Here is a 25,869-nt window from a genome sequence, read left to right as displayed (position 1 = left end):
AGGAAATAGGATTAAATTGTGACTACGCAAAAATTCACTGATCATACCCCAATACTTCAGAAATTTAATATTTGTTTATTTGTTTTATATTTTCATGCCGCATACCGGAAGTTTACAAATTCACAGCCTTCTAAAATATATAATCATGTTTTGTCTGGATAACGAAGTAAATCTCGAATATGGCCTTTATGTAGAAAAGATTAACTAACTTAAGCCAATAAATTTTAATTCCGTTTATCAAGTTCCGTAAAATACAGAAAAAATTATCGAATTATCATTAGTAGTGTTATTGTGGTTATACTTTCGTTTTGTGAGCTGAATGTCGATTCCTAGATTTTTATAAATTAATCCAAGATGGAAGACAAATTTGGCATTTACAGAAATTTATTTGTAATTCTTCAGATTTAATCTGTTCTGTAGTTAATCACAAATTAATATGTCTGTAAACCACAAAACGAAAATGAGTACTAAACTCTCAGAGGTTGAAAATGTTGAACTTATTCAATTTCTAAATACTGAGGTGTGTCTATTGATTCTGAATTCATTCCTTTTTTGTTATGAATAGGTCTTTTTGTGTAATGCAATTCAAATGATGATAAATGACCCTGGATAAAGTTACGGCAGTAGTAACTGAAATAAATTTTCTCTAGTTATGACAGAATACACATATCTTTATACAGTAAAGAACTTTCAAACCTTTTCACTGGGGTTATGCCTAAAATCCTGTGCTTTTGTAAAATTTAAAATGAGAGAAAGACCCTAAAAGCAGGTGCACTCATTTCAACAAAATGCAAGATATGGCTTATAAACCAGACATCATTTACACTGCTGTAACTTGAAATGTATTTTCTATAATAACGGCACTGTTGTTTAATTTATATAGTCACTTCTGTAATATATAACATGTTTCATAGTAGCCCAAATATCTCACATTAGATTACATTACTATACTTTATAAGAATGTATTAGTGCCATAACATTGGATTGTCATTGGTATTAATTCAATCTATATGCTTGGGATTCTAAATGAGGTTATTTATGTTATAGTTTGATCACTGTATGATGTGTAATGGGTATTATGGAGGAAGTTTTGGTCAACCAGTTTGCAGTACATGTCATATTTTTCTATTTTCTGGTGATATCAATAATGAAGATGGAGAAGCCGAGGTTTATCTCGAGGTTAGTTCGAAATATTTCAAAATATTCTTTTTTATAATTCTTATTTTATCTAATGTGGTTACAGTAATTTTCATTCAATCAGTAGATTTATTAGGCCTTCAATTTGTATTTGTTGATCAGCTTTGTGGATGGCTGTTTATATGTAATTTACATGTTGGTTTTCCCTTTGTAATTTCATATAAATCAAACTACTCACTACTCAGTTCAACAATTCACAAAATAATATCTTGTGTAAAAGATGAATTATGTGCTTGGTTTCATAATAAGCCTACATTTCTTGCCTATTTGTATAGAAAGCAGATTCTGATGATTCTGGAACTGAAGAACCTGGGGCAGAAGATGACTTCTATACTCAACCGGAGTTAGGTTGTAAAGCAGTACGCCCTGTTGTTAATCACAAACCGGATAAATTAGCAGAAAGATTGACTTCATTAACTATAGCTAGAGATAGAGGCAATGTTCCTGAGGGTTTAGTGGATTCTTTACCACCAGAGGGTAAGAATTGAATACTCTATGCAGAAGCATCTTAACCTTCATCAAGATTTCATAAATGGATGGTTCTTTTTGTGAAAAATATTCACCTTCAACCTGGAAAGTATCCCACCTGATTATATTTTAAAAAATTTGTCATTTAGAGACCAGAATCGGAACAATCTTTGATTTGGAATGTCATTAAAAGTATTTTGATTTGTACATATAGATTTGGGCACTTTCAAAAGTTTTAAAATGCAATGTGCTTGACTAATTTGGTAGTCACATCTGCAATTATGCCTGGTCATGAATTTGAACATTCAGTAGACATAAGTATCACCTTAAATGATCAGCTTATATGTGAATATTTCAGTGTTATTGGTAGTGTTTAAACATCTAGACGATATATCGTTATATACAGCCGGTAATGTGTGTACAAGATGGAGGCAGATTTTAGATGGTGAAACATCTGAGAAAGAATGGAAACATTTTATACAATTACGATGGCCATTATTTCTTCCTCAAAATCCTGTTAAATGTTGGAAAACTATCTACACCAATTTGTAAGTCCAAAACAAATCGCACAATCTACTCAGCTCAAATCTGATTTAAATTCAGCCTTAGATCTTTCTTTTTGTATACTTTAAAAGTTACTTTACTCATACTAGAATCTTACATATTTATATGAAGGGCATGTTGATAAATTCAACCAATCAAATTGGATGGATTTATCGCTATTGGCTATATTCGGGGATATTTACTATAAAAAATTGGCATATAAAAAATTTGAGTTTTTATGACTGGAAAAAAGTATGTAAAAAAGAATTTTGAAAGATCTGGAATGATGCAATAAGCGAAAAATTAATATTCATTTTTAAAAAAAGCTGTAGGTTAGAATATAAAGTTAATCTGCATGTCTATTTCTGTAGCCATGTGTATCATAACACTTTGAACTTAGTTACTTACTGACGAAAGTCAATAAGAAATTGTATTATAGTTGAAACACTAATCTGTTGTTTGTATGTATTACAAATAAACCAATAGACAATAGACTTGATAGAGTAGAAAGATTTTAATCTGATTATATTTAATTTCAGACTAAATAGTTCACCATGTAGATATTGTTTAGAAAGTATGATGTTACAGGTCAGAATCTATATTAACTCTTTATAAACAAATTTTGTGTTGATTCAAAGTCTCTTTTCTATTGGAATTTTTTAATTTGAATAGCTGTTTTCTTTTCCTTTGTCATTATAAGCTTTCTGTTGTATATCAACTTTTCTTTTTAATTAGGTTATATCTTATTTACATATTCCTTTCAGGTTTTGACTTGATTTCAAGTGATGTTTTCCTTTAATTTTCTTTTGTTACTTACATTAAGTATAATTGAACTCGCTTACATTAGTTATATATGGCTTAAACTCCGAGGTTTGTCTTCAATTTTAATATTCATGTTTGTTTTTCGATTATAGAGTACACCACCAATAGAAGAGAATTCTTGGAGACACAGAAGATTAAGAAGTGAATTAAGAACATTAAAAACAGATCCACCAGAAGGAATACAAGCTACACCATTAGATAGACATTGTTGTCATTGGCAGGCATCAATAACAGGTCCTCATGGTAGTCCTTATGAAGGGGGAATCTTTCTCTTATATTTACAAATTCCACAAAGGTGAGTATATGAATTCTGAGTTAGTTTTTCATCTTAGGATATCAGAGTTATCTCCCTTTGTTTACACTGCTGTAGATTGCAGCTACTGAATGGATTTGACGCATGAAAAAACATATCAACACCATTATTTATAATCAAAGTCAGTGTCAACAAACTCAAGGATAGATTGAGAGTACACAAAATTAAGGACAGATTGTCAGTAAACGAACTCAAGGACAGATTTTTTTTTCTTTTTCAATCAAGCTTTATACAAATGATAATTACAGAAACCGTTGCTGAAAACTTTCTTCAAAATAATCAAAGATTTTGAATCTATCTTGAAGCAATCTTTCTTTCCATTTCAGTTATCCAATGAGACCACCAAAAGTTCGTTTTATAACTAAAATATTTCATCCAAATATTAGTCGTCATGGAGATGTAGGTCTTGATTCTATTCATCACAATTGGAGTTTAGCATTAACAATATCTAAAGTTTTGATAAGTATTCAATCATTACTTACTGACCCTTTTGTTAGTGTTTGTATGGAACCAACTATTGGTAGACTTTACTTGTCAAATACATTAGAATTTGATCGCATAGCTCGAAGATGGACCTGGAAATACGCTATGCACGATTTTATGATGCCATGTTTTGTGGATTTAGAAGGTGTTTGATCTTATATGTTCATGTTCCTTATTGATATTCGTGAAGACCAGACATGAATGTGTGAATAAACCTATTGTGGAAAACAGTAGAATGACAGTGGTCTTTACTGGATGCTGAAAGAATACTGCAATTTAAGAGGGTAAAGATGTAGTGACTAATTGAAGTCATCTTCACTATGTCAAGCTATTGTCACTTTGTCTTATACATTGACTGCAATTGCCACTTTTCTTGTATCACAGAATGCAGTGATTTGATTGGATTGTATGCCAGCAAATACAGTCAATAATAGCCATCGACAGACAGACTGTAAACATAATGGCTTAGTTTTTACAGACTTTCTGCCTAGGACTTTGTTTGGCTGTACAATATAACCAAAAAAGTGTATTGAAAAAGGAGGGTATTGCAGTCAAGGTATTAGACAAGTTTATCATAGCTTGACATTGTCAAGATGACTTGAAGCGGGAACTAAGTGAGTGAATATGAATGAAGTGATATATCAAATTAAATATTGATCTCTTAATGTGAAAGAATATCATGCATGAGCTCAATTACAAAGACGTGTGAGAAATATAAAGAAAGTGAAACATTATATTATATTAAATATTAATGTTCCTATCTATGATATCATGAGCTTCATTATGAATAATTGACAACCAATGTATTGTACTTAAAATAATGTGCTGTGAATCAATTTCATTTTGATTCAATTTCCTATTATTGTGGAAAGTGTTCTTTTATTACCTTAGCTTTTCTATGTCAATTGTTTGAGTATGTAGATGACACTTTTGAAGAATTTTCCAAATCTCAAAAGTTCTGCTTTTCCTTTTCTAATTTGCTACCATTCTCTAAAAATATGCAAATTTCTTACGCCCCAACCAATGCTTTTGATAGTAAATATGTTTCATTGAAAGCTCTTTCACTATATGTCAATTATCAGATTCTATATGGTGGACAATTTTTTGAGTAAAAACTTCATACTGATAGAATAAGAGTTATTAAGTATGAGTCAATTAAGAATAATAGTGATATTTGTAAGTAAATTGTATATACAATCTTATTGTTATTGTTAATGCTGAAATAAATCATGTATATAATTGGATGTATTGTTCTGTTTGCTTCTACTCAAAATAAAACAATTTACAGTACCAAGTCCTCCTCGAGATTACTGCAAATTCTGTCAAGTGGTCAAGATGGGATTAAAAACCCAGGTAAACCATATTCTGAACCTCTGTCTTCCATGGTAGGATATAACTGGACTATAACTGGACAGTTGGAAATGGATGAAGAGAAAGCTAATGTTGTGTTCAGACACAAGACCCCTCATTGCATACAGCATGGCATTGTCATTCTACATTAGTTTAAGGTGAATAGTGGAACCTGCTTTTCCATTTTCCATTAGTTTTCACACTGTCTAAACTTTGTTAACTTGCAAGGCACCATGTTTCCTACCATTAACAATGACTCTAAAGAATTATATTGGTAACTATAGCTACATGTATTTTAACATCAGACTACACCACCCACGCTTAGGTCCAACTAACATTGCATTATACCCATGGAAACTTAACTGGAGGTGTAATTAAAAAGCTATTGCTCGCCTGGATAAAGAGCTGGCAGACGACAAAGCCTGGTAATGGTTGTTGGCAAACCGGAAGTTTTATTAACAGATCTCAGCTCTGCACAATTAGTAATAGTCTACTAGACGACCGATTGTGTCTTAGAAATCTATATTTTAAATTAGTCTCTTTACTGAATGTTTCCTTTTATAACAAAACATTTGAATAGGTTATGGTCGAATATCATAGAAATAAATGTAAAAAAATACGAAAACCATCATTGATTTATTATGTAAGGATTTTTTTAAAGCGTTATTTAACAAAAGACTTGAACAATGCACTGAATACAGTTATTTGAAAATTGTAGGTCTATTGATCTTATCTTGAAATATCCACTGTTCAACCAAACACGGGGCGATTTCTGATTAGAACTCATTGACTGGTATTTGATAGTAAAATGCTGTCTGTCATCAGCTGTCTTGTAGAAACTTTGGTCTTTATTTATGCTGCTCGGAATCTGCATCTATCTGTCCAAATATCCAGGACTCTCCAACTTGAAAACCCGAAGACTCAATCCAATATTTTGGGTTATTAGCTTAATGATTTCGTATATTATATTTCTGATAAAATGTTCCTAAGATGTCAGATTTGGAGTCAACAATTTTTTGAAAAAACATTATAGCTGACACTTTTACAACTTCCACAAACAAGAGTGAGTTGAGAACATTTTGGCGATATTGTTCAAAGGATACTTAGAATGGATATATAATTTAAAGTTTAAAACTTGATCAACAAGTGTTTATATTCATCAGTTGGACTAACAACATCTCTATATAAGACAATGTATCCATTAAACTACGTTATTATTAAATCTTCTAAGTATGTTTAAAAATTACTTAGTTAAATGAATTATTACTTAGTTTTATAGATTTATTGTATTTTAGAGGGTTTATTTAACATAGTTATGACGCCAGGTATGTTCACTGATGAACAAATACTCATTTTAACCAAGTTTACCTTTAAGTTCTGTTTGGATCTGTTTGTTTTTTGGCATTTGACACTCACCAATGAATGAGTCGTTTGCATGATATATCGATATTGTCTTAATGATTCTTCGATTGTACTTCTTGATCGGTTATTCTCATGATTATTTATAAGAAATACAAAGGAATCATTGTCCTCCAAGCCCTTTCTATTTTTTCCTTTTTGTTTCTAATTTCAATAGCAGGCTAATGAACTTTCTATACAGAATTATAAAAATATAAAAAAAAGTTTCGTAAGGAAAAGCCATCAGCAAATAATAAAAAAAATGTCTAATTCTACAGCAGAATGTTAAGTGTCTCTAACAAAACACCTTTTGATTTCCTGCTTTTGATTAAATTGTAGAAATCTAAACTATGTTGAAAATACAATCGTTGTACGGCCTACGTCCCACTTTTTTTTATCCCCGATAGTGCTAATAATACTGCTAGAGCGTAAAACAATTTTGCATGACGTTGACACAATTCACCAGCCAACTCTATAGCAACTCTTCTCTGTCGCTTGTATACTTGTTTGCCCTATATGTCTTAGACAACCATGGACCGACACCCTTTCAAAACACCCCCCCCCCCCCCCCTTTTAAGATTTGAGATAGTAAAAGACAAATTTGTGTCTATAATTAAAAAGAGACTTGACACGTGCCTTATCAAAATGTTACGAAGCTCATTAGTGCGTTTTAATTCATATTTTATTTAAATTAAGATGTAGACGGTCTGACTATCAATATAGGGTTAAATCTTTTAATTACAATCTCTATCTTAAATTTCACCAATTTATCTTGCTTTCATGTACGCATATTTATCTCTACTAGGTTTCTTTGATATGTGTTGAAGTGCATCTTCTCAAAAATTCCCATTAAAATTCTGCTTACTGCACGAAAATGAGACTTAAAATCATTTTGGGAATATATATCATTTGCGCTACCGGTTCCTGCTATTCTGAGAAGATCACAGACAACAATGTTCCAGCAGTTGACACAAAGGTATTGTTTTCGTTTATCAATAACCCTATATAATAAATTTCATTTCAGAAAGCTGGAAATCCAAACTGAGCCGACTAATAATGCCACTGCATTCCTGGAAAATTTCCGTTCTTGCATGTTGCGTGACGTTGTACGTCTTCATTAGCCAATCACGTATAGGGCCTACAAAAAAAATTTTTTTCAGTATATCGTCTCCAGTCATGACACAAAGCCTTTGGTGGATTTATTTCAAGGTTAAAGGGATTATAAAGATGTTTTCTAAAGGGCACTGATTGCATCAATTTGCACCATTACAATTTTTAGTCAGACGTACCCCCGTATATTACCTGGCAAACACACAAGAACGCAATATTTACCCGATCCATCACTGTAACACTATTTCAATTTTCAGGATTATGATTACGGCGAAGAAGAACAAGGTCAAGAATCTTTTAAAGTCCCAATGGTTTTCTGGCCAGAAGACAATCCTAATGGTAAGCCTATATATATACTGTTTTAATAAAAACCAATTGCTTTTATTCTAAAAATCAATAAAGTTTTCATTATTAACTTATAAACTACACAATGCCTAATTAGTATTACCTAATAATAATAGTTCACACTACAAGATTATACAAAATCTAATACATCATACATTATACATAATCTAATACATTTACTATCACGAGTGTCAAGACGCGGTTATAATTCTTTATATATCAAACAACATATTGCTAAGATGACAACCCTTTCTACTACATATACAAGATAATAGAAGTTTTGAAGATAATGAAGAACACAATATATTATAGTTGATACTGTAGAAGATAATATAACAATTGAAGATAATGATGTAAATAATATATCACAATGTCAAGATAACAACCGTTTCTACTTTATATTATAGTTAATACTATAGAAGATAATAGAATTATTGAAGATAATGATATAAATAATATATCACAATGTCCAGATAACAACCCCTGTGAACATTATTGTAGTTATTATTATCAACAAAAACCGTTATGTTGGTGTTATCCTGGTTATAAGATAAAAACAGATAATATTTCGTGTGAAGGTATGATCCATTTTTCAATTTATGACCACTGAATTTTGTTTTGGAAGATACTAAATGACATGCGATGTCGAAGAGCGATCTGAAAATACCAGATCATTTGGTCTCAATTATCCCAATAATTTGGCATCATTAAGCCAAAAACATATATATGCACTTTCTTTGCCCACAAAAGACGATGTTATTTTTATAATTTTCAGATAGAAATGAATGTGAAGAAGGACTGTGTTTAAATGATGGAATTTGTACCAATACACTGGGGTCATTTGTCTGTAATTGTAAACCTGGATTCTACTTAGATCCGTCTGGTCGCTGTGTTGGTAAGTTATTACTATGCATACGAAAAATAATAACGAAACGAAATCGTAATCTAATTTTAATTAGATTGCGCATAGCATAGGTCTTTCATTTTGATTTTCTATAAGTCCACAGCCTATTCACTGGCTGTAAGGCTACTAATTTTGTAAGTCACCATAGGCCTACGGAGTGGCATAAACGTTGCTAAACGTCTTACTAGTCCGTGAATCAAATATATTTAGAGGTCAGCAAGTTTCGGACTACCATTTTTTCAAGTGAACATTGATAGTTTATGGTCGTCTGTATTAGTCCTTTTCTCAGCACCAATGTGCGTTTTGTTTCTATATAGATATACCGGACTGTTTAGATGAACATATTTGTGGAGATGAAGCAGCCCGATGTGAGGAGGTACCAGGATCTTATAAATGTATCTGTAATCCAGGATTCAAGTACCGGGACGGCGTTTGTCAAGGTATTGTATATCGTTATCGTTAGTGAACGTTTTCATCCGGGGTCGGATCACTATCCTATGCCCTTGGGTTTGTGCACTTGATGAATTTCAGGATGCATGATGATTTGATGAAATGCGCTCTGAAACGAAAGGTATAAGCAACTTATGTTCATGTTCATAAATTGTAGATTTAAACGAGTGTTCAGTGGTAAATTGTGAAGAAAAGAAAGTTTGTGTGAACACTAGAGGAAGTTATAAATGTCAGTGTGCTCCTGGTTATAAAGATGTTTATGGAACTTGTCAAGGTAAGCTACTCATAAATATTACTGGTATCAATCTTAAAGATACAGCATAGAAACTTCACTCTTGCAACGATAAACCTATATAAGTTGACAAATTTGACAAATTTATGATACCCGATTGATACTGATGGTGCTAAAAATAACAAATCTCGTAATGAAATATGAAATACGTGTCCAGCTATCTATACCCCATTTCGCTACAGCCACTCTTAATGTAAAACTCCAAGTAAATAAAATTGTTACTTTTGTTACAGATATCAATGAATGTAGAATGGGAGGTAAGGCCTGCCCTGATGAAATGTTGTGTAAAAATACAGATGGGTCATATATATGTACATGCCCTTTAGGATTCCGCAAACATGCAAACCAATGTACAGGTAACTATCTTTTATTGATCTTTTTCCCAATCGGTTCGGTTTTCTGAAGCGAATTCATTCTGGGACAACAGAGTACAAAACCTGAGGCTCAGTTGGTGGTGTGTTGCCCAGAAACCTGCTGCTGACAGCATAGACCTTAACCGCTTGTGAAATTAACAGTCTGGATGCCACTATATCACGTCTGAGGAACTGTTGTGGCTAAATTTCTCGAATAAGGCTGTATTCTTTTATGAAATGGGCATTGTAAATTTCGTGTGTTCTTAATTTCAGATATAGACGAGTGTGCCGAGAATATACATACATGTCATCATTATGCTTATTGTGGTAACGTTCCCGGATCCTTTTTCTGTCAGTGCGGAAAAGGATTCTCCGGTGATGGACGAAATTGTTTTGGTACTTATATATTGTTTTTTATTTCAGTTTATAAAATTTCGCATCATAAATAAAGTCAAAGGATACCAGTTGCAATCTTGCTCTACTATTTCTATTATGATGTACCATCTTTACCACGCAATTGTTTTATCGTTTCATTTTAATAATTTGACATTTCAGATGTCAATGAATGTGAAAGAAATAACGGCGAATGTTCACATATCTGTATAAATTATCCTGGACATTACAGATGTTTATGTGAACAAGGGTTCAGATTAGAAAATGATGGTATAACATGTACAGGTAATAATCACACAGCTCAACAATCACTGGTTGAGTTTATTGACGGGAGAAAAACCTCGAAACGTTCCATAAAATATTAACCAGTGATAGTTGTTTGCGCAGGTCGTAGGTCATCCAGATCCTCAAGTGATGATCATTACACCCCATTTCCGTAACACTGAGTTATTCTATATCCACATTTGATATTATTCTGGCGCTATGATATCCTAGATACAGTGTTTGAAGTTAAAGCCCTAGTCCTATCGCTAAGATCGTTTCATAAATACACCGCCAGTGTATCATCTCATTACTATGTTTTAGATATAGACGAATGTGAGAAGAATAACGGTAATTGTCACCAACTGTGTGAAAATACAGAAGGATCTTTTACATGTAGTTGTAGAGATGGTTATACTCTTCATATTGATGGCAAAACATGTGTAGGTATGTACAGTACCTTTTTGAAATTCAAACAGCATCAACAGACAATTCCGCGATCGAGTCCTTGGCAGATCAAAGTCCCATCGTTACTATCGACAGTTTGGAGCTACAATGTATACCGCTTGAAACGTTCTCACTAGAAGTCAGAAAACGGCTTATTTCTCCGCGGAAACATGATATTTTTCGATGATTCATCGTTGATCTTGTCCAAGTCAACTTCATTGCTTTGTCGATTTTCGGACATGTATACTGACATTTGGGAAGGTTATGCCTTTATATTTCCATTTTCCAGATATTAATGAATGTTTGATTGATAATGGTGGGTGTTCTCAAATCTGTACAAATACTAATGGAAGTTTTATTTGCTCGTGTCCTTCACATCAAGTTTTAGATGATCAATCCCAATGCAGACGTAAATATTACTTATTTATACGTCACTCACCTATCTGTATATCATGAGTTTACTGAAGCAATTTTCGTGCATTGCAGATGGAATATCTGCGTATGACTCGATGTAATCGTTAGTGACTTAATAATTCAGTAGACTTGCGTGATAATATCCATTATCATAATTATCATGCATGAAAATTTTCATTTTTCGGTTTGAAGTATATATATTTATCATTCATGGTTATTTTATAAGTCTTGATCTATTTTCAGTTCTTTTGCTTGCATGATAATTTCCATTCATTGTTATATCAAGGCATGATAAGGCATTGCGAACAATACCTTGACTACAATATCCACCTTTCTTTCATCACGAAACTTTGAAATGCAACAATGATGGTCAGATCATACGTAAGCTAATACAGCTAACCAGGGCCCTCGACAGAAACTCTGTAACTTATTTACCACTATGATTACAGTCGACTGACATACAAGAATGGTAAAGGTGGCTTTTGCATTCAAGGTATAAGACGAAATTCACAATAGCTTCACAATGTGAAGATGTCTTCTAATACACCTAATTTGATAATTACCAATTTTCTTCACGTGCTCAAAAACGTGATCTGGAAAATATTAACATGTCGTATGTTCACAAACTGATGAGAATAACTCTGTAAGTAACACGGATACAAATTGATTGTTGGTGAAAATGCATTTATCAGAGACACAACGGAAGGTTTAAGTAAAGAGAAATCATTTAACTAACTATTGTCATCTCATAGAAGCCTTTTATTGTATAAAATTAGAAGTTATTTCTTGATGTGTTTGAAGAAATTACCATGAAAATCGATGTTGAAATATGGTTTATGTATAAACTCCTTGACCCAAATTCTTGAAATTTATTTTTGTAGTTTCCTGTTTGCGTAGTAACCAAAACAATGTCAGTAAAGTTAAACTAACCTGCCCCTAAGGCAAATTCATTAAGACAGATAGTCAAATTCCTATTGTTTCCAGATAAATGCTGTTTTATATTTCAACCACTGGAAGTATAGTTACAACCTCTCTCTGTCTCTCTTCTGAATATGCCATTACAAGTACTATGACATTTTCATATAAAAAAAAACGAATTCTGTCGACTAACGTAATACAATACAATCATCTGGTATAATGCAAGAAAATTGTCAGTTTAGGTTAATGATGTTTCAAGCACAAGCATCATTTGGTATCAGAATTCCAACCACCAGATCAACGTCCACCACATCCAAATTCATAGTGCCTCAACCATCAAATTAAAGGTCATTTGTGTTTTAACTCCAAAGTCAAAACACATGGTGTTCATGCAGTATATAATGTATATTCCGCCATTGTTCAGAAACATAGCAATTATACATTTATTCTTGGCGTTTATCATACCCACGGTTAAAAGTATTGAATTTTTACAAATTTAAACGCCTGATGATGTCAACTTAAAGAAGCACTAGACCATGTATCTTGTATCATTTCAGCTATAATGAGTTGTGCGGATAAAAATGGAGGGTGTGGTCAGAAGTGTCAAGATTTATCTGATGGCAGTATGTTATGTAGTTGTATTGATGGATTTTATTTACATGATGACTACAAACAATGCATTGGTAATATTTTCTATAACACCAGTTCAATTTTTGCATCATTGGCATATTACTGTTCGCTTTGGTAAAGTTCCGTGGAGGTCATCGTATCGTATACTACGGGTTTTGAGACATTGTCTTATTGAATGGGGCGTGGTTTGGACACGATGCTTGGAGGTTTTCTTGTCCATTGCGCCATTAGTGATGCCAGCGAACGTGGACTCTTTCTAACAATTTAAACACGGCTTCATGATCTGTCTGATTTGACCACATAATTGAAATAGGCAATCGAAATTCGCAGAAAGTTATTTTACGGCAAATTTGGATGCGAAAGATTTTCAACCAGGCTAAGCTTCTGGACGTTGAAAATGCTCTTCAATTGATTACATTTCAGATTACCTTGGTTTGTGAACACGACTGCGACCACAGTCTCAGATTTTGATGATACATTCTATGCTTATTCTTCATAAAGTCTGAATCACTTCCTGTATACTTTCGTTCCTTGCAGCTGTGGTATCAGTTGTGGGCAACCGCTTTTTGCCTTTTACATTGCACGGCATTTGGTACAATGTCGAAATTTGTCCCGTTGGCATTAATTAATCGTGAACATTTGCTTCGGACCCTCAAATTCATGAAGACTATATCACGTTTATCCGACATTTAATCATTAACACAGTAATAATTTGATATTTGAAGCTGTGGTATCAGTTGTGGGCAACCGCTTATTGCCCTTTTACATTGCACGACATTTGGTCGCTATTTGTCCGAGTATCGTTTACATTTATCAATCGTGAACTTCACATCCGATATTTTACCTTCAACACTATTATAATTGGGTTCCATGCAGCTGTGGTATCAGTTGTGGGTAACCACATGTGCACCTTTTTGGTACAATATCGCTATTTATCGTTATCCATGTGTCTCTCAACATATAATTTTATTTTCTACCCTAATTATAAACAGATATAGATGAATGTAAAGTAATGAATGGTGGCTGTGAACAGCAATGTATCAATACACCTGGTAGTTTCCAATGTTCCTGTTATTCTGGTTACAAACTTCTTATTCATAGAGATAATGTCCACAAATGTGAAGGTTTGTTATTTATAATGAGTTCAAATCTGTCCATTTTATGCCCTGAGTTGCTATTTCCCCCAAAACAAATTTGGATATATGTCCACAATTTGCAATTTGTGGCGTGGAAAAGTCTCCCGATATGTCCAAAAGTCAAAACTTGACTTCACCAACTCGAAATTGTATTCATAATCATAACAAATGGACATAACTAATAGACTGTAATTCAGTCAGGACTTTCATGGAAATCGTACTTATGACGTCTCTCACACAACTGAGCGACCAAAAAGAGCATTTAGGCTATTATCTCATCACCTGAATAAAAAGAAACTCTGCGTAAAAATTATCCATTTTTGCCCATTTAGATACGAGTAATTCCGAACAAACAGTGACTCATAGGTTTAGAATGTGCCGACTGATTGGACTAATTATCACCAATCAGTGTCAATCAGGTTGAATATTTACTCAGCAGTTAAAAACTAAAAGGTGTTTGGTAATGCGTTTTACGTCTTCACACATCGACACGTCAGAATTTCTTGGGATGACACATGACCTGGTAAGTCCGGGTAAGTTTTGATGTAGACGATGTCACAATCACCGTTGATCATCGAGATCTTATTAACAACTGTGTTCATTGATCGAATTTCAAATAGGGTTATAATCTTACGTTTTTGAAATTTTCAGCCATCTGTGAACCTAAGTGCATGAATAACGGTAAATGTATTTCACCAAATCAGTGTCTCTGTCCCGTTGGCTATCCTGGTCCAAGATGTACAGGTATTTATTTCTTACTAAAAAAAGTTAACTTCAGCCTATTGGATAAAGTTTTTAGCCCTTTAAAACTACAAATATTATAAAAATGGATCTTGCCCTCCCAGTAATTATCGAACTCCATTCAAAGAAGCCCGATCTACCAAGACCGGTTGTTGCAATTGTAGGACCTTTAGATGTTGCAAGTTCTCATATACATTGATATATTTTATTATATTTTCAGCAAGATGTAATCCACCTTGTGCTCATGGTGGAGCCTGTCACCGACATAATCAATGTATATGTTCCCCTGGTTGGACAGGTCATGGCTGTATCACAGGTTTGTAACTCTGATGACTGATTGTGTACTCCATTCAATAGGGTCAAGATACAATTAGAGAGGCTACTGTTTTGATCGAATTGCCATTCGGAACAAATCCTAACTTCATGAGACCAATCTTTTTTCTACTTACATTGTCGTAACCCGTCGTTCTATGATTTACTTCCAGCTGTATGTAGTCCCGGATGTCAGAATGGAGGAAAATGTATTGCTCCAAACCAATGTCAATGTAAAACTGGATATTCTGGATCAAAGTGTCAAACCCGTACGTATAGCTTTGAGGGACAATCATCCTTGACGCTATTTTAATAAATCATTGAAAACTAATCAAGTTTAAACTTATAGTCATTGAACTGGTTCAAATCAATCTTTGCTGTACAATTTTCCATATTGGTCGACACAAATTCTTCTTTCAAAAATGCAATACATGTATCGTTGAAATTGTTTCCAAACTGTTGTCTATTCATCTCCAACTTCTTCAAAAGCTACTCTACAATGCCGTAAGCAAAACGAAGAACAAATTATTTCGATGAAAGCTTAACAGTTGATATAAGGAGCAAGTAAATATTGGCAATGTTGTCACAGATGACAATAGGCATACGATGATACACTATTTTCTGTGTTTGTTGATACCCTTATGGAATACTAGTAGTCCAGGTTAAGAACAAGGAAACCGCTAAGAAATGATAATTTACACCCTTAGCAACTGAAAACTATAAACTCTATTGTTTTACTTCATTGTCAATTGATTTTCACCATCTTTGTTAAATAGATTTAATAATGTGTTTAATAATAAACATACATTGTTGTTATTATGGCAAAGGATATTATTCTTTTCTAAGTAATTATTGTGTGGTTATTCACTTAATTCAATTAATTGATTGATTCTCTTACAGCTATTTGTATTCCATCGTGTAAAAATGGCGGACTTTGCCGTCAGCCAAACGTTTGTTCATGTCAACAAGGATTTAGCGGAGTAAGATGTACTCAATGTAATTATTATTTGAATATCTTAAAAAACTTCCTATCATTCAATTTAAAAACCATTAGTTTTAATTGTGGAAACTTAAAGAAACCCTAACATGCTCATAGTGTTAAGAGAAGAAATATCACCAGAAACATCACCAGAAACATTGCCTTTCATTCTATCACACACACCACTGTAAAATTGAATTGAAAGCCCGTCCGATTCGCCTGCAATGAAATAAAATTTAACGCAATTCAAACATGAAAGCTTTAACCGATCTGCGACTTCTTCCCTTCTTTCGATATCATTTTTTACATCATTATATTTTAGCTGCCCCAACCTGTTCACCTAAATGCCAAAATAATGGAAGATGTATTGGCATCAATAGATGTAGATGTCCAAGAGGTTTTAGTGGAAGTCGATGCCAAAATGGTAAGCATGAGTCATTTTAGATAGATCATTACTTCATTGGTTTGGGGGATTTTGGAATTTAATTCGTCGGCTTTTTGAAATTTGATGTGTGGGCTTTTGGAATTTGATTTGTCGGCTTTTGAAATTTGATTTGTGGATTGTAATTTTATATGGTAAATCACATTGGTTCTCAACTTATGTTCACGTATTACTAAATGACACCCAGTGGCAGTACGAAATCTACTATTTTCAGCATTTAGAAGAGGACCAAGCTGTCGACCAGTCTGTAAAAATGGTGGTAAATGTCTGCGTGGTAATCAATGTGAATGTCTTGAAGGTACTTCCGGTTTTAGATGCCAAACAAGGTACATGCTTCTGAAAGTATTTCATATCTATAAATGAAATTGGCAAATAATTGTGATGCTTTCTGTTCTAATTTAGCGAGTATGGTAAAATATAGCCACCTATTTCGACAGACATCCATCGATATAACAATGTTTAATGGCAACACTATTCTCAAAAAAACGCCGAATGTCCAAAATCAATTTCAACTTCATCAAATCTGTTTAAATCTGTATAATTGTTTTCTGTATATTTCAGCAACTGTAGGATCGTGACGTATAAGGAGTCCATCAAAAGAGGGATTAGAATTCCCGTACGGGAAAGTTTCACTGTAAAATGTGGACGATTTGGTTGGAAACAATGTACAGCTTATAGGTAAGTTGAATATGTCTCTGGTTTTATAACACGGACAATGCGTCTAGCCGGTTTGATGGAACAATAACCCGAAGCCCAATGAAAATCCAAAAAGAGATAGGCTTATGCCACAAACCTGTCCAAATCCCCATCTGGAACACAATGATTTCTTTTACCACCCTATTTCTAACCGGGAACAGAAAATTAGGACATTTAAAATTTTCTTTTCAGAATGGTTCAGAAACATGTGTTTAAGACAACATACAAGGTGGCATACAGAAGAAAATGTCCATTAAACTGAAAAACCTGTGGATGGTAGCTCGTACAGTTCAGTCTCAATTGTTTAAGATTTCGTTTTATTTAGGATCATATTTAGCAATCAGTAAGGAATAATAAAAATATTAAAATCGGTCCAAAAATTTTTTCTAGCCTAGGTATGTGTAGGCTAATTATGACATCAAATGGACAAATCCCATTTGAGCAACGCAATTTTAAAAAAACATTTACGTCATAAATTGCTCAAGTTTTCTGGAATAAAGGGAACTTCATTGGTTGGGTTATCAGAATGGTTGGATATAGAAGCTATAAGTGCTCCTGATACAGGCATACACAGGCTAGAAAACTGTTTTGTATCCATTCAATGAAAGTATTGAGGTATATTGATGATCTATGTTTACTGTTAATTATAATCTTGGGATTCAAAGCCATTATATCGTGTCTATTAAACCTGGTTTTCAATAACAGGTAAACACCAGTAATGCTCTAGTTAGGATTTAAATATTGTTCAGAGAACATGTTATTGTAAAATCATTGCTACTTTCACTTTAATAATTTGTACCCTATTAATATAATGTATATTACAATATAGTCTTTTATTACTATGTAGGCTACAATACAATCATACGAAGTAGGGAACACTCATTTAAAGGTATAAGGTATTTTAATCAATGATTTCACCAGCCGATACATCTTGATATCGGCTACCCATAGGTCTACCCTTTTTTCAGACTAAAAAATCTTAAACTCCAGATCGTCTATATACGGTTGAGATTATTAATTGCTTCAATCGACGGAAGTGACATTCTTAAGCCGCGAATAGAAGAGATACGGTGCGGTGTACGATACAATAAAACGAGGCCATTTCTGCTATTACAGACTGTTCACGTTAAAGATCCATGGGCTCCAATGTCCAAGATATATCTGAGCGTAGCAAACTATTAGGGCAAATCTTGGGCCATAAAAATAAACATTCTATGTTTGGAATCAATGGAGGCAAGAAATTAAATAAAAATCTCATGAATTGGTTTAGTGGCAGTTTTTGTTGGTGATGGTACTAACAGAATTTTCTTAGTCGGCGAAGGAAGCGTTTCATTTCCAGTCTAAATTGGTGATTATTAAACACATAGATTAGCGGATTCCACACAACTAGTGAGTATACAATCCACATTGCCATCACTTCCACCCACTCCGCTGTAACAATATGACCTGGACATGCAAACAATACAGCGTATGGACCCCAACATAAGAAATATGCCAAAATCAACATTGCACCTGAAATGATGAAAATAAACAGATAAGTTTTGATTAGGTCGTTTCAATATAGTAAAACATAATAGTTTAATTCAGTTGACTCGAAGCCTATAATTTTCAGATTCAAAATCGTTGCAAAAACTTCTTAGTTTGCAAATTTCAAAGCACTATCAATAATTTTCATTAAACAAGAACAGATACATATCTCTAGACTATTACATGTCTCATGTATATATTCAATTCAGATAAAAGAAAAATGGAAAACAATATGTTGTGATTTCTAAGATTTTATCCAACGTCTATTCCTGCCATAAAAATGGAAAAACGTTGGAGAATGTTTAATATTCTAATATTAAAAAGTAAAATTCTTAGCCTAAAATGGAGAAAATCTGAAAAATTCAGAAAACAAACCTCGCTTTGCTATTTGTACTTGTGGTCTTCTCGTTAAGTTATGCGTCACTTTTCTAAATTTAGTTTTTCCCACATCCTGAATGTCACAATGATGGTTAATGTTAGAATTGCTTTCCATTCCAAAGGAATCGCCGTGTTTCATCGGAATTTGGTTCTCAATCACTGCAACTTTTGGTAGTCTGATTGACGTAGTGCCAAATACTTTACGTTTCTGGTTCCGAAGTATCCTGTAAATCTGGACGTAGCAGACTGTCATGATAGGAAGAGGTATACCATAACCCATTACCGTACAGTACCAATAATACCAACAATGTGTACGGAAGGACGGTGAACAGTGTTTGGTGCCATCATGATAGTAATACAGTGCTGGCTTGCTCGGTAAAATTGGTGGCATAGCTGTTAACATTGACCATAGCCAACAAAACCCCAGTATAACTAAAATGATATGATCAGAAAGAATCAGCGCTGTGACCAATAACATCATTTCATTAATCTTGGGCAAGATGGATGCCTTGATATGATTATAATCTTTTCGTATTGATGAAAAATTGAATGCAAGGCCTACCATCTTTCTGTTTTTGTTTTCTGATATTTTTCGCCTCCATAGTAGGCCTTAATCCAACAAGTTTTTTCAGTCTCGTTCTAATGACGCTATTTTTTTTACAAATCATATAACGTATGTCAGCGAATTGTGAGTAAAATATCAGAAAAGATATAGCATACTGGACTATAATTCTTTGAAAATGGTAGAAAATCATGAGAAAAAAACTTACCTATGCAATGTTTTTGTTGAATTTTTGTTGAATATGAGAGGGGATAAAGAGCAGCGCTATATCTGTCTATAGCTATACATGCTAATGTTAAACTGGAAGTTGTACAAACAGTAACAGACAGGAAGCCCGTCAACTAAAAATAAAACATTATAAAACTGTTATAAATATATCATAGACCTTACAATAATAATAATAATAATAATAATAATAATAATAATATTTTTTTACGTGTCACGTATAACATTCAGTATATACTAACAAAAACAATTACAATTACAATTACAATAGAATGACTAGAACTGTTAGCCACGAGTTGCGAAACGCCACGAAGTCCGTTTTCCCGTACCTGTTGCCGTTTCCGAGAAAACCGGCCTGCGCTGGACGAAAAAAAAAAATCAATACGAAAACAAAGCAGGGCGTTCGCTTACGAACGCCCTGCAATGAATAATACCAAGCGGTAATCGGCTTATGAGACACGGTCTAAAACATTATAATACTTAGACGATAAGATACAACAGAACAAGTGAACGACTCTATTAAAACGAATCATAGATAAAAAAATAAACACATGTCAAGAAAGCTATAAATATATAAATAACATCTCGTTTAAACTATGAAAAATTTTACAACTATTAAAATAAATCAAGGACTTGTTACATGACTAAATAAAACTATGCACACACATACATATCCACACAAAATAATAATCAGTCAGATAAAATAACAATTTAACTTCAAACGTAAATGCGTCTAGTTTTAAGCATGTTTAAAATACAATTAGCGATAGCAGGGATATTTTCAGAAGACATCATGATGTTTAAAAACTTCTTCATATCATCAGAATTAATAAAATTATCAGTATTAAAGGTATTAAAAAGTTTCTGTCGAATATCATCTAAAACTATACAGTCAATCAAAAAATAAACTCGTTTTCAACATCCTTATTACAAAAGGGACAAAGACGATCTTTCAGGGGGGCAGGGGGCTTACTGTAACGGCCAGTTTCAATGGCAAGAGGTAGGACACCACATCTGAGAGAGGGGGCGAGGCTGTATGCATACCCTCTTTCCCCAATGATAAGCTTTCTGTACATGAATTCCCTGAAATATAAAGGTCCTATGGATGATGAAATCCTGGACAAAACTTGCTCAAATTATGCTTCATATTGCCTACTACCTGAATTTATCCGCTTTCTGTCTCTTAGAGACAAAAAAGAATGATGTAAAATTCAATTCCACCGTAAATTCCGTATCATTTATGGTGTTTTGCTCATTATATTTAAAATTCTCACTAAACGACATGACATTGCCATGAATTCATATGCGAAACATAAGGCGCGAATGCACAAGACAATCTTTTGTCCGTTACTTACCTGGCAAACTGTACCATACATCACCTGTTCGGCTATATCTGAATCTGGAAACGTTATTGATATAAATGACATTGGAATGACGATAAATAGAAAGATCAGATCACATATTATGAGATTAAATACTCCTAAATTATTTTTGACATGTCTAACATTTTTACTAAAAACATAGATCACTAATACAACCAGGTTTAACAATAATCCAAATAGAAAAATAAGCACTATACAACATATTTCAAAAATTTGTAACGTATCGTAATTATTTTCAGAAACTGTCTGATTTTGAAGTTGGTTAAAATCCATTGCCTATAGGTTTGAGAAAATATTAACTGTGTATACTATCGAATGTAGATATCTTTTCCCTACCATCCGTGTATTGATTCACAAAGAAATATCCAGTGGTTAACTATTGGCTGTACTATGTATAGGCTACAGGTTAACAGTATAAACTTGTCATTAAAACTTTGATGTCCCCGTAAGTAGAATTGAAAATATTCTATTGAAACGTGGGCCTATTGACTCTTGTTTTAACTGAGTGTATCATGTATTAAGCGCATTTGACCGAAGTTTTTTTCTAGTGATTATGTTACACCATTCGATTTTTTAATTGTACTTTCACCATAAATTAAGTATAATGAGTGTTCTTTTGGGTTCTTAAATTTCTGTTTTAAATAATGCTTTCGTAGCTTTGCTTTCTGTGAAGGGCGACACTAAGTGGGTTAACGTATACATTTTTTTTTATCGTATGGTAAATTTTTATTATTAAAAGTGTGCAGTGAAAGTCATAGGTTAAACATTCTCATATTATGGTAATATCTGCATAATAGGCAACAATCTAAACTACAAAGCTATCAAAGTATTTCTTTATTGCGATGCAAGAAGAATTTTATATAATGGAAAGTGATATTGAAATCAAATATTAATTTATGTTCCTTTAACCGCACAATCCTCGCTATACATGATGTTCAATGAAGCTCGTATTCAATGTTAATGTGGGTACGTTCTCGTTAAACTGGTTACATTGGCTATTTCCGGTTTCATGATACTGACAGGAGAAGGATTGAAGCACTTTTCGGAAAAGTATTTTTTACTTTTCGTTTGAGCATATTTGTTTCTGAAATATGTCATTCATTGCACTAGGATCTAGAACAACTCTAGATAATGTTTGCAGAAGACGGCTTCTGTACCAAGCAAGATGTCGGATTGTTTTGAACCAGACAGCTAGTTTGACCTCTCTCAAAACTATGGAAATTCAAGGAAAAACACCACTTGGAGAAAAGCCCTGGCCATATAAAAAGCTTAACTACAACTGGTTTTATCAGTTTTTTGACAGAACTACAAAAAGAATGGATGAGAACAGTAAAGTGGTCGTCATTGATGGACCGCTTGGGGTTGGTAAAACAGCTCTTGCTAATAAATTGGCCCAGGAATTTGATCTGAAATACATCCCTGATGTCACTGATAAAGAGGTTTTTATTTCTTTGTCTGGATATGATACCAAACCTTTGGATGAATATATGCCAGTTTCATCAAGGCGATGTAGTTTTGAAGAATTTTACACACAGAGTGTCCCTGAAAAACAACTATCACGAATTGCCATGACACAGCGAGATCTTTTTATACACAGATTTTACCGGTATTGTGAGGGTTTGTGTCATCTGTTCAATACTGGACAAGGAGTTGTGATGGACCGGGGTGTCCACTCTGATATTATATTTGCCAAAACCTTAGCTAAATTCAACTATATCAATAGATCTGAATTGAGGTTTTTTCATAATGCCCGTAGAGATGCCTTGTGTGAATTACACCGACCACATCTCTATATTTATATTGATGCTAGCGTTAAGTATATGCAAGAAGCTATTAAGAAAAGAAATATACCTTGGGAAGTCAGTAGTCCAGTTTTAACAGAGAAGTTCCTGTCGGAGTTTAGAGACAATTATAGGGATTTCCTCCACAAAAAACAAGAGGGAAGTCAAAGTGAGGTCTTGGTTTATGATGCAGCTAATTTTCCAGATGTGGAAATGATTATAGAAGACATAGAAAAACTAGATTTGGATTTCCATGATAGCCTCCTGGATGGTTTTTCAGATAAGTTTGAAGATTGGGGTGCGATGATAGAAGAGGATGACTGGAATGAATACAGAATGAAGATGAGAAATCCCTACTACAATTTTGAAGAAATATTTCATAATTTACAGTCTTCATTGGATGCTAAAGGATTATATTTTGATGGAGATGAAATTATACCTTATCAAACAGTCGTTTCGGACCATCCTAAGGTTTGACTTCAAATAAATGGACAACCTGATAAATTATTTGTTAATTCTATATAGTGAACAGTAAATTTTTCCAGTGCTTATTCCTTTAGTTGTTTTATATCCCTACATAAGTGTGTTTATTACATGTTTTTTAGTTCTCATTGTGGATGTATTCTGTTGGCAGCCATTTAATGTGTATCAGGGACACTGATAGCATCAATTTGCTCCGTTCCAATTTTCAATCAGACATTTGTGGTTCCTGCAACTCCACAAAAACTAAGTGTTTGATGATATTGCGACACTTAATTGCTAAGTCTTTATGTGATTATGCACATTTCCCACATAGAAATTTAGAAAACATCTTTACAATCCCTTTTATTTTTCATAAATCAGTATGTTCGATGCTATTCGATAAATCTACTGCTGCAACCTGTAGGAGATCACATTCAAAATGTATCAAGATATTTAGTTTCCATGGTTCAATCCAAGCATAGGTAGAGTTGTCATTGATGCAGGTAAGAGGGGCTGACATGGAAAAATGCTAGCTGTTTAGAAGGCCCCATGTGCTACAGACTGTGCATGTTAAAGATCCCTTGAAAGTTGGAAAGTAGTAAACATGCCAGATTTCTTCATTAATGGCAGTTATGAATAACATTTGATTAGGTCCAGTCCAGTATAGAATTTGTCATCATGCCTTTCCAAATCACTTTTAAAGGGACAGGTGGACCATTTTCTTGACCAATCACGTTTTGTCTCAAAAACTGGAATTTTTTCACAGCCCACCATCGAAATTTGAGCTTTCGAAAACATGCTTCCATAATTATCTGCATTTGTATTCAAGACTAAAAGAACCCAAAACATTCAGCACCTGTCTGTTTAACTTAAGAAACAGAAAAAAAGGAGATAGCTAGATCTGAAAACAATTTGAAATAGGTCACAAAGGGCTTTAAAATGAGGTTCGAAGGTCCTGCTTTTCTTGGTCTCAGTTTAAAAAGTCAGACGGCTCTGTAGAAAGTGTTAAAAATCAAATGTTGTCTGAAGCATTATTAGTTGTTTCCCCGCATATTCATCGCCCAGTCTTAAATTAAGTAACACATGTATGGCAGTCTGGACAATGTTTCTATAAAAAAGGAATCTTTACAGTTAGAGGTAGGAAAGTGAAATTTTGCGGGTAATTATAAGAGAAGACCAAAAGTCATCATGATTTTATGATATGACAAGCATGAAATCAAAAAGGTATTGTTTTTGTTTTTCTTTCAGTCGAATTGTCTCTGATATCTTGGATTTTAATCTGGGTTGGCATGCGAAAGTCTGATGACAAGTTGAATAAGTTATCTTCGAGTTCAATTATATAATTCCAGCTGTAAATAATGGGTTAGGTAAGGCTTGAACTTTTTGGACCCAGGAATTTGAGATTATTTTTGAAATAAAGAAGGAAATTTCATAAGAAAGTTCTGAAAAAGTGCTTTTATTCCAAAAGTAAAATTAATAAACCATTTATTATAATGAAATCAAAGACATTCTAAACAGATGTCTCAAATGACATGTCATTGAACTTTTTTTTTTGAATGTTTGAATATTTCTCTACTCACTAAGTAGTAAGAAGAGAGTAAGTTTCTAGAGTCAACACTGCTACTGTTGGAATAGAAAGTAGAGTCAGCAATCTCTTTCTCTCTTGCCATAGTCTTCATAGTCTACTGAGAAATACTAAAGTGAAGAGAACATAGTGTTACTGTGTTTACAAAAATTCATTTCTTGCATATGCAGTGCCTCAAAATTGATAATTTAAAGTAAGCTTAAAAAAAGGAAAAAGGAACTGGAGGACATTTTAACATTCAAGCACAGATATTTCTAGACACACATGGATTTGAAGGCTCAAATTTCGATGGTGAGCTATGAACACTAATACTGATTGTCTCAGCTGAAAAATTCTTGTTTTTCAGACTAAAGTACGATTGGTAAAAAAAAATTGTGCACCAGTCCTTTAATCAAGCAAATGATGTCATGTCAAGTTTCCAATGCTTTAACTTACTATGCTCCATAAACAGATTTATCAAGATACAAGGCACTTTTTGTGTAGATGAGAAGATTCACTTGGACTAAGGGTTAGGGGCCATCTTTTTGTACATCCTTTGTTAAATCAAAATGAAAGGTATGAGACCATCAA

General features: G+C 33.5%; 4 protein-coding genes across 4 annotated transcripts; 3 read left to right on the top strand and 1 right to left on the bottom strand.

The window, feature by feature from the left end:
• Positions 1–1,646: 1,646 nt before the first annotated feature.
• Positions 1,647–3,979, top strand: LOTGIDRAFT_124502 (hypothetical protein; the record flags this gene model as incomplete). Its single annotated transcript, XM_009061292.1, has 5 exons — positions 1,647–1,674; positions 2,024–2,213; positions 2,748–2,796; positions 3,123–3,325; positions 3,670–3,979. Coding segments are annotated over 5 exons (780 nt in total), but the record flags the coding sequence as incomplete, so codon positions are not given.
• Positions 3,980–7,387: 3,408 nt separating this feature from the next.
• LOTGIDRAFT_218536 (hypothetical protein) lies at positions 7,388–18,221 on the top strand. Its single transcript, XM_009061291.1, has 21 exons — positions 7,388–7,550; positions 7,942–8,023; positions 8,437–8,607; positions 8,805–8,924; positions 9,251–9,373; positions 9,541–9,657; positions 9,909–10,031; positions 10,302–10,424; positions 10,584–10,706; positions 11,007–11,129; positions 11,419–11,538; positions 13,019–13,144; positions 14,084–14,215; positions 14,879–14,971; positions 15,189–15,284; positions 15,454–15,549; positions 16,181–16,276; positions 16,582–16,683; positions 16,916–17,027; positions 17,263–17,379; positions 17,590–18,221. The coding sequence occupies exons 1-21, from the start codon at positions 7,449–7,451 to the stop codon at positions 17,657–17,659; spliced, it is 2,367 nt and encodes a 788-aa protein (XP_009059539.1). The 5' UTR covers positions 7,388–7,448; the 3' UTR covers positions 17,660–18,221.
• A 470-nt stretch (positions 18,222–18,691) lies between these two features.
• On the bottom strand, positions 18,692–21,516 carry LOTGIDRAFT_164768 (hypothetical protein; the record flags this gene model as incomplete). The annotated part of the gene is made up of 5 exons (XM_009061290.1): positions 18,692–18,909; positions 19,300–19,734; positions 20,073–20,205; positions 21,134–21,172; positions 21,445–21,516. 5 exons carry the CDS (start codon positions 21,514–21,516, stop codon positions 18,692–18,694), a joined length of 897 nt encoding a protein of 298 aa, XP_009059538.1.
• A 1,202-nt stretch (positions 21,517–22,718) lies between these two features.
• LOTGIDRAFT_95085 (hypothetical protein) lies at positions 22,719–23,603 on the top strand (the record flags this gene model as incomplete). Its single annotated transcript, XM_009061289.1, has 1 exon — positions 22,719–23,603. A coding segment is annotated over one exon (885 nt), but the record flags the coding sequence as incomplete, so codon positions are not given.
• Positions 23,604–25,869: the final 2,266 nt, after the last annotated feature.

This window comes from Lottia gigantea (assembly GCF_000327385.1).
Source record: "Lottia gigantea unplaced genomic scaffold LOTGIsca_47, whole genome shotgun sequence".
NCBI classification, from domain to species: Eukaryota; Metazoa; Mollusca; class Gastropoda; family Lottiidae; genus Lottia; species Lottia gigantea.
This window is presented reverse-complemented; position numbering and strand designations above follow the sequence as displayed.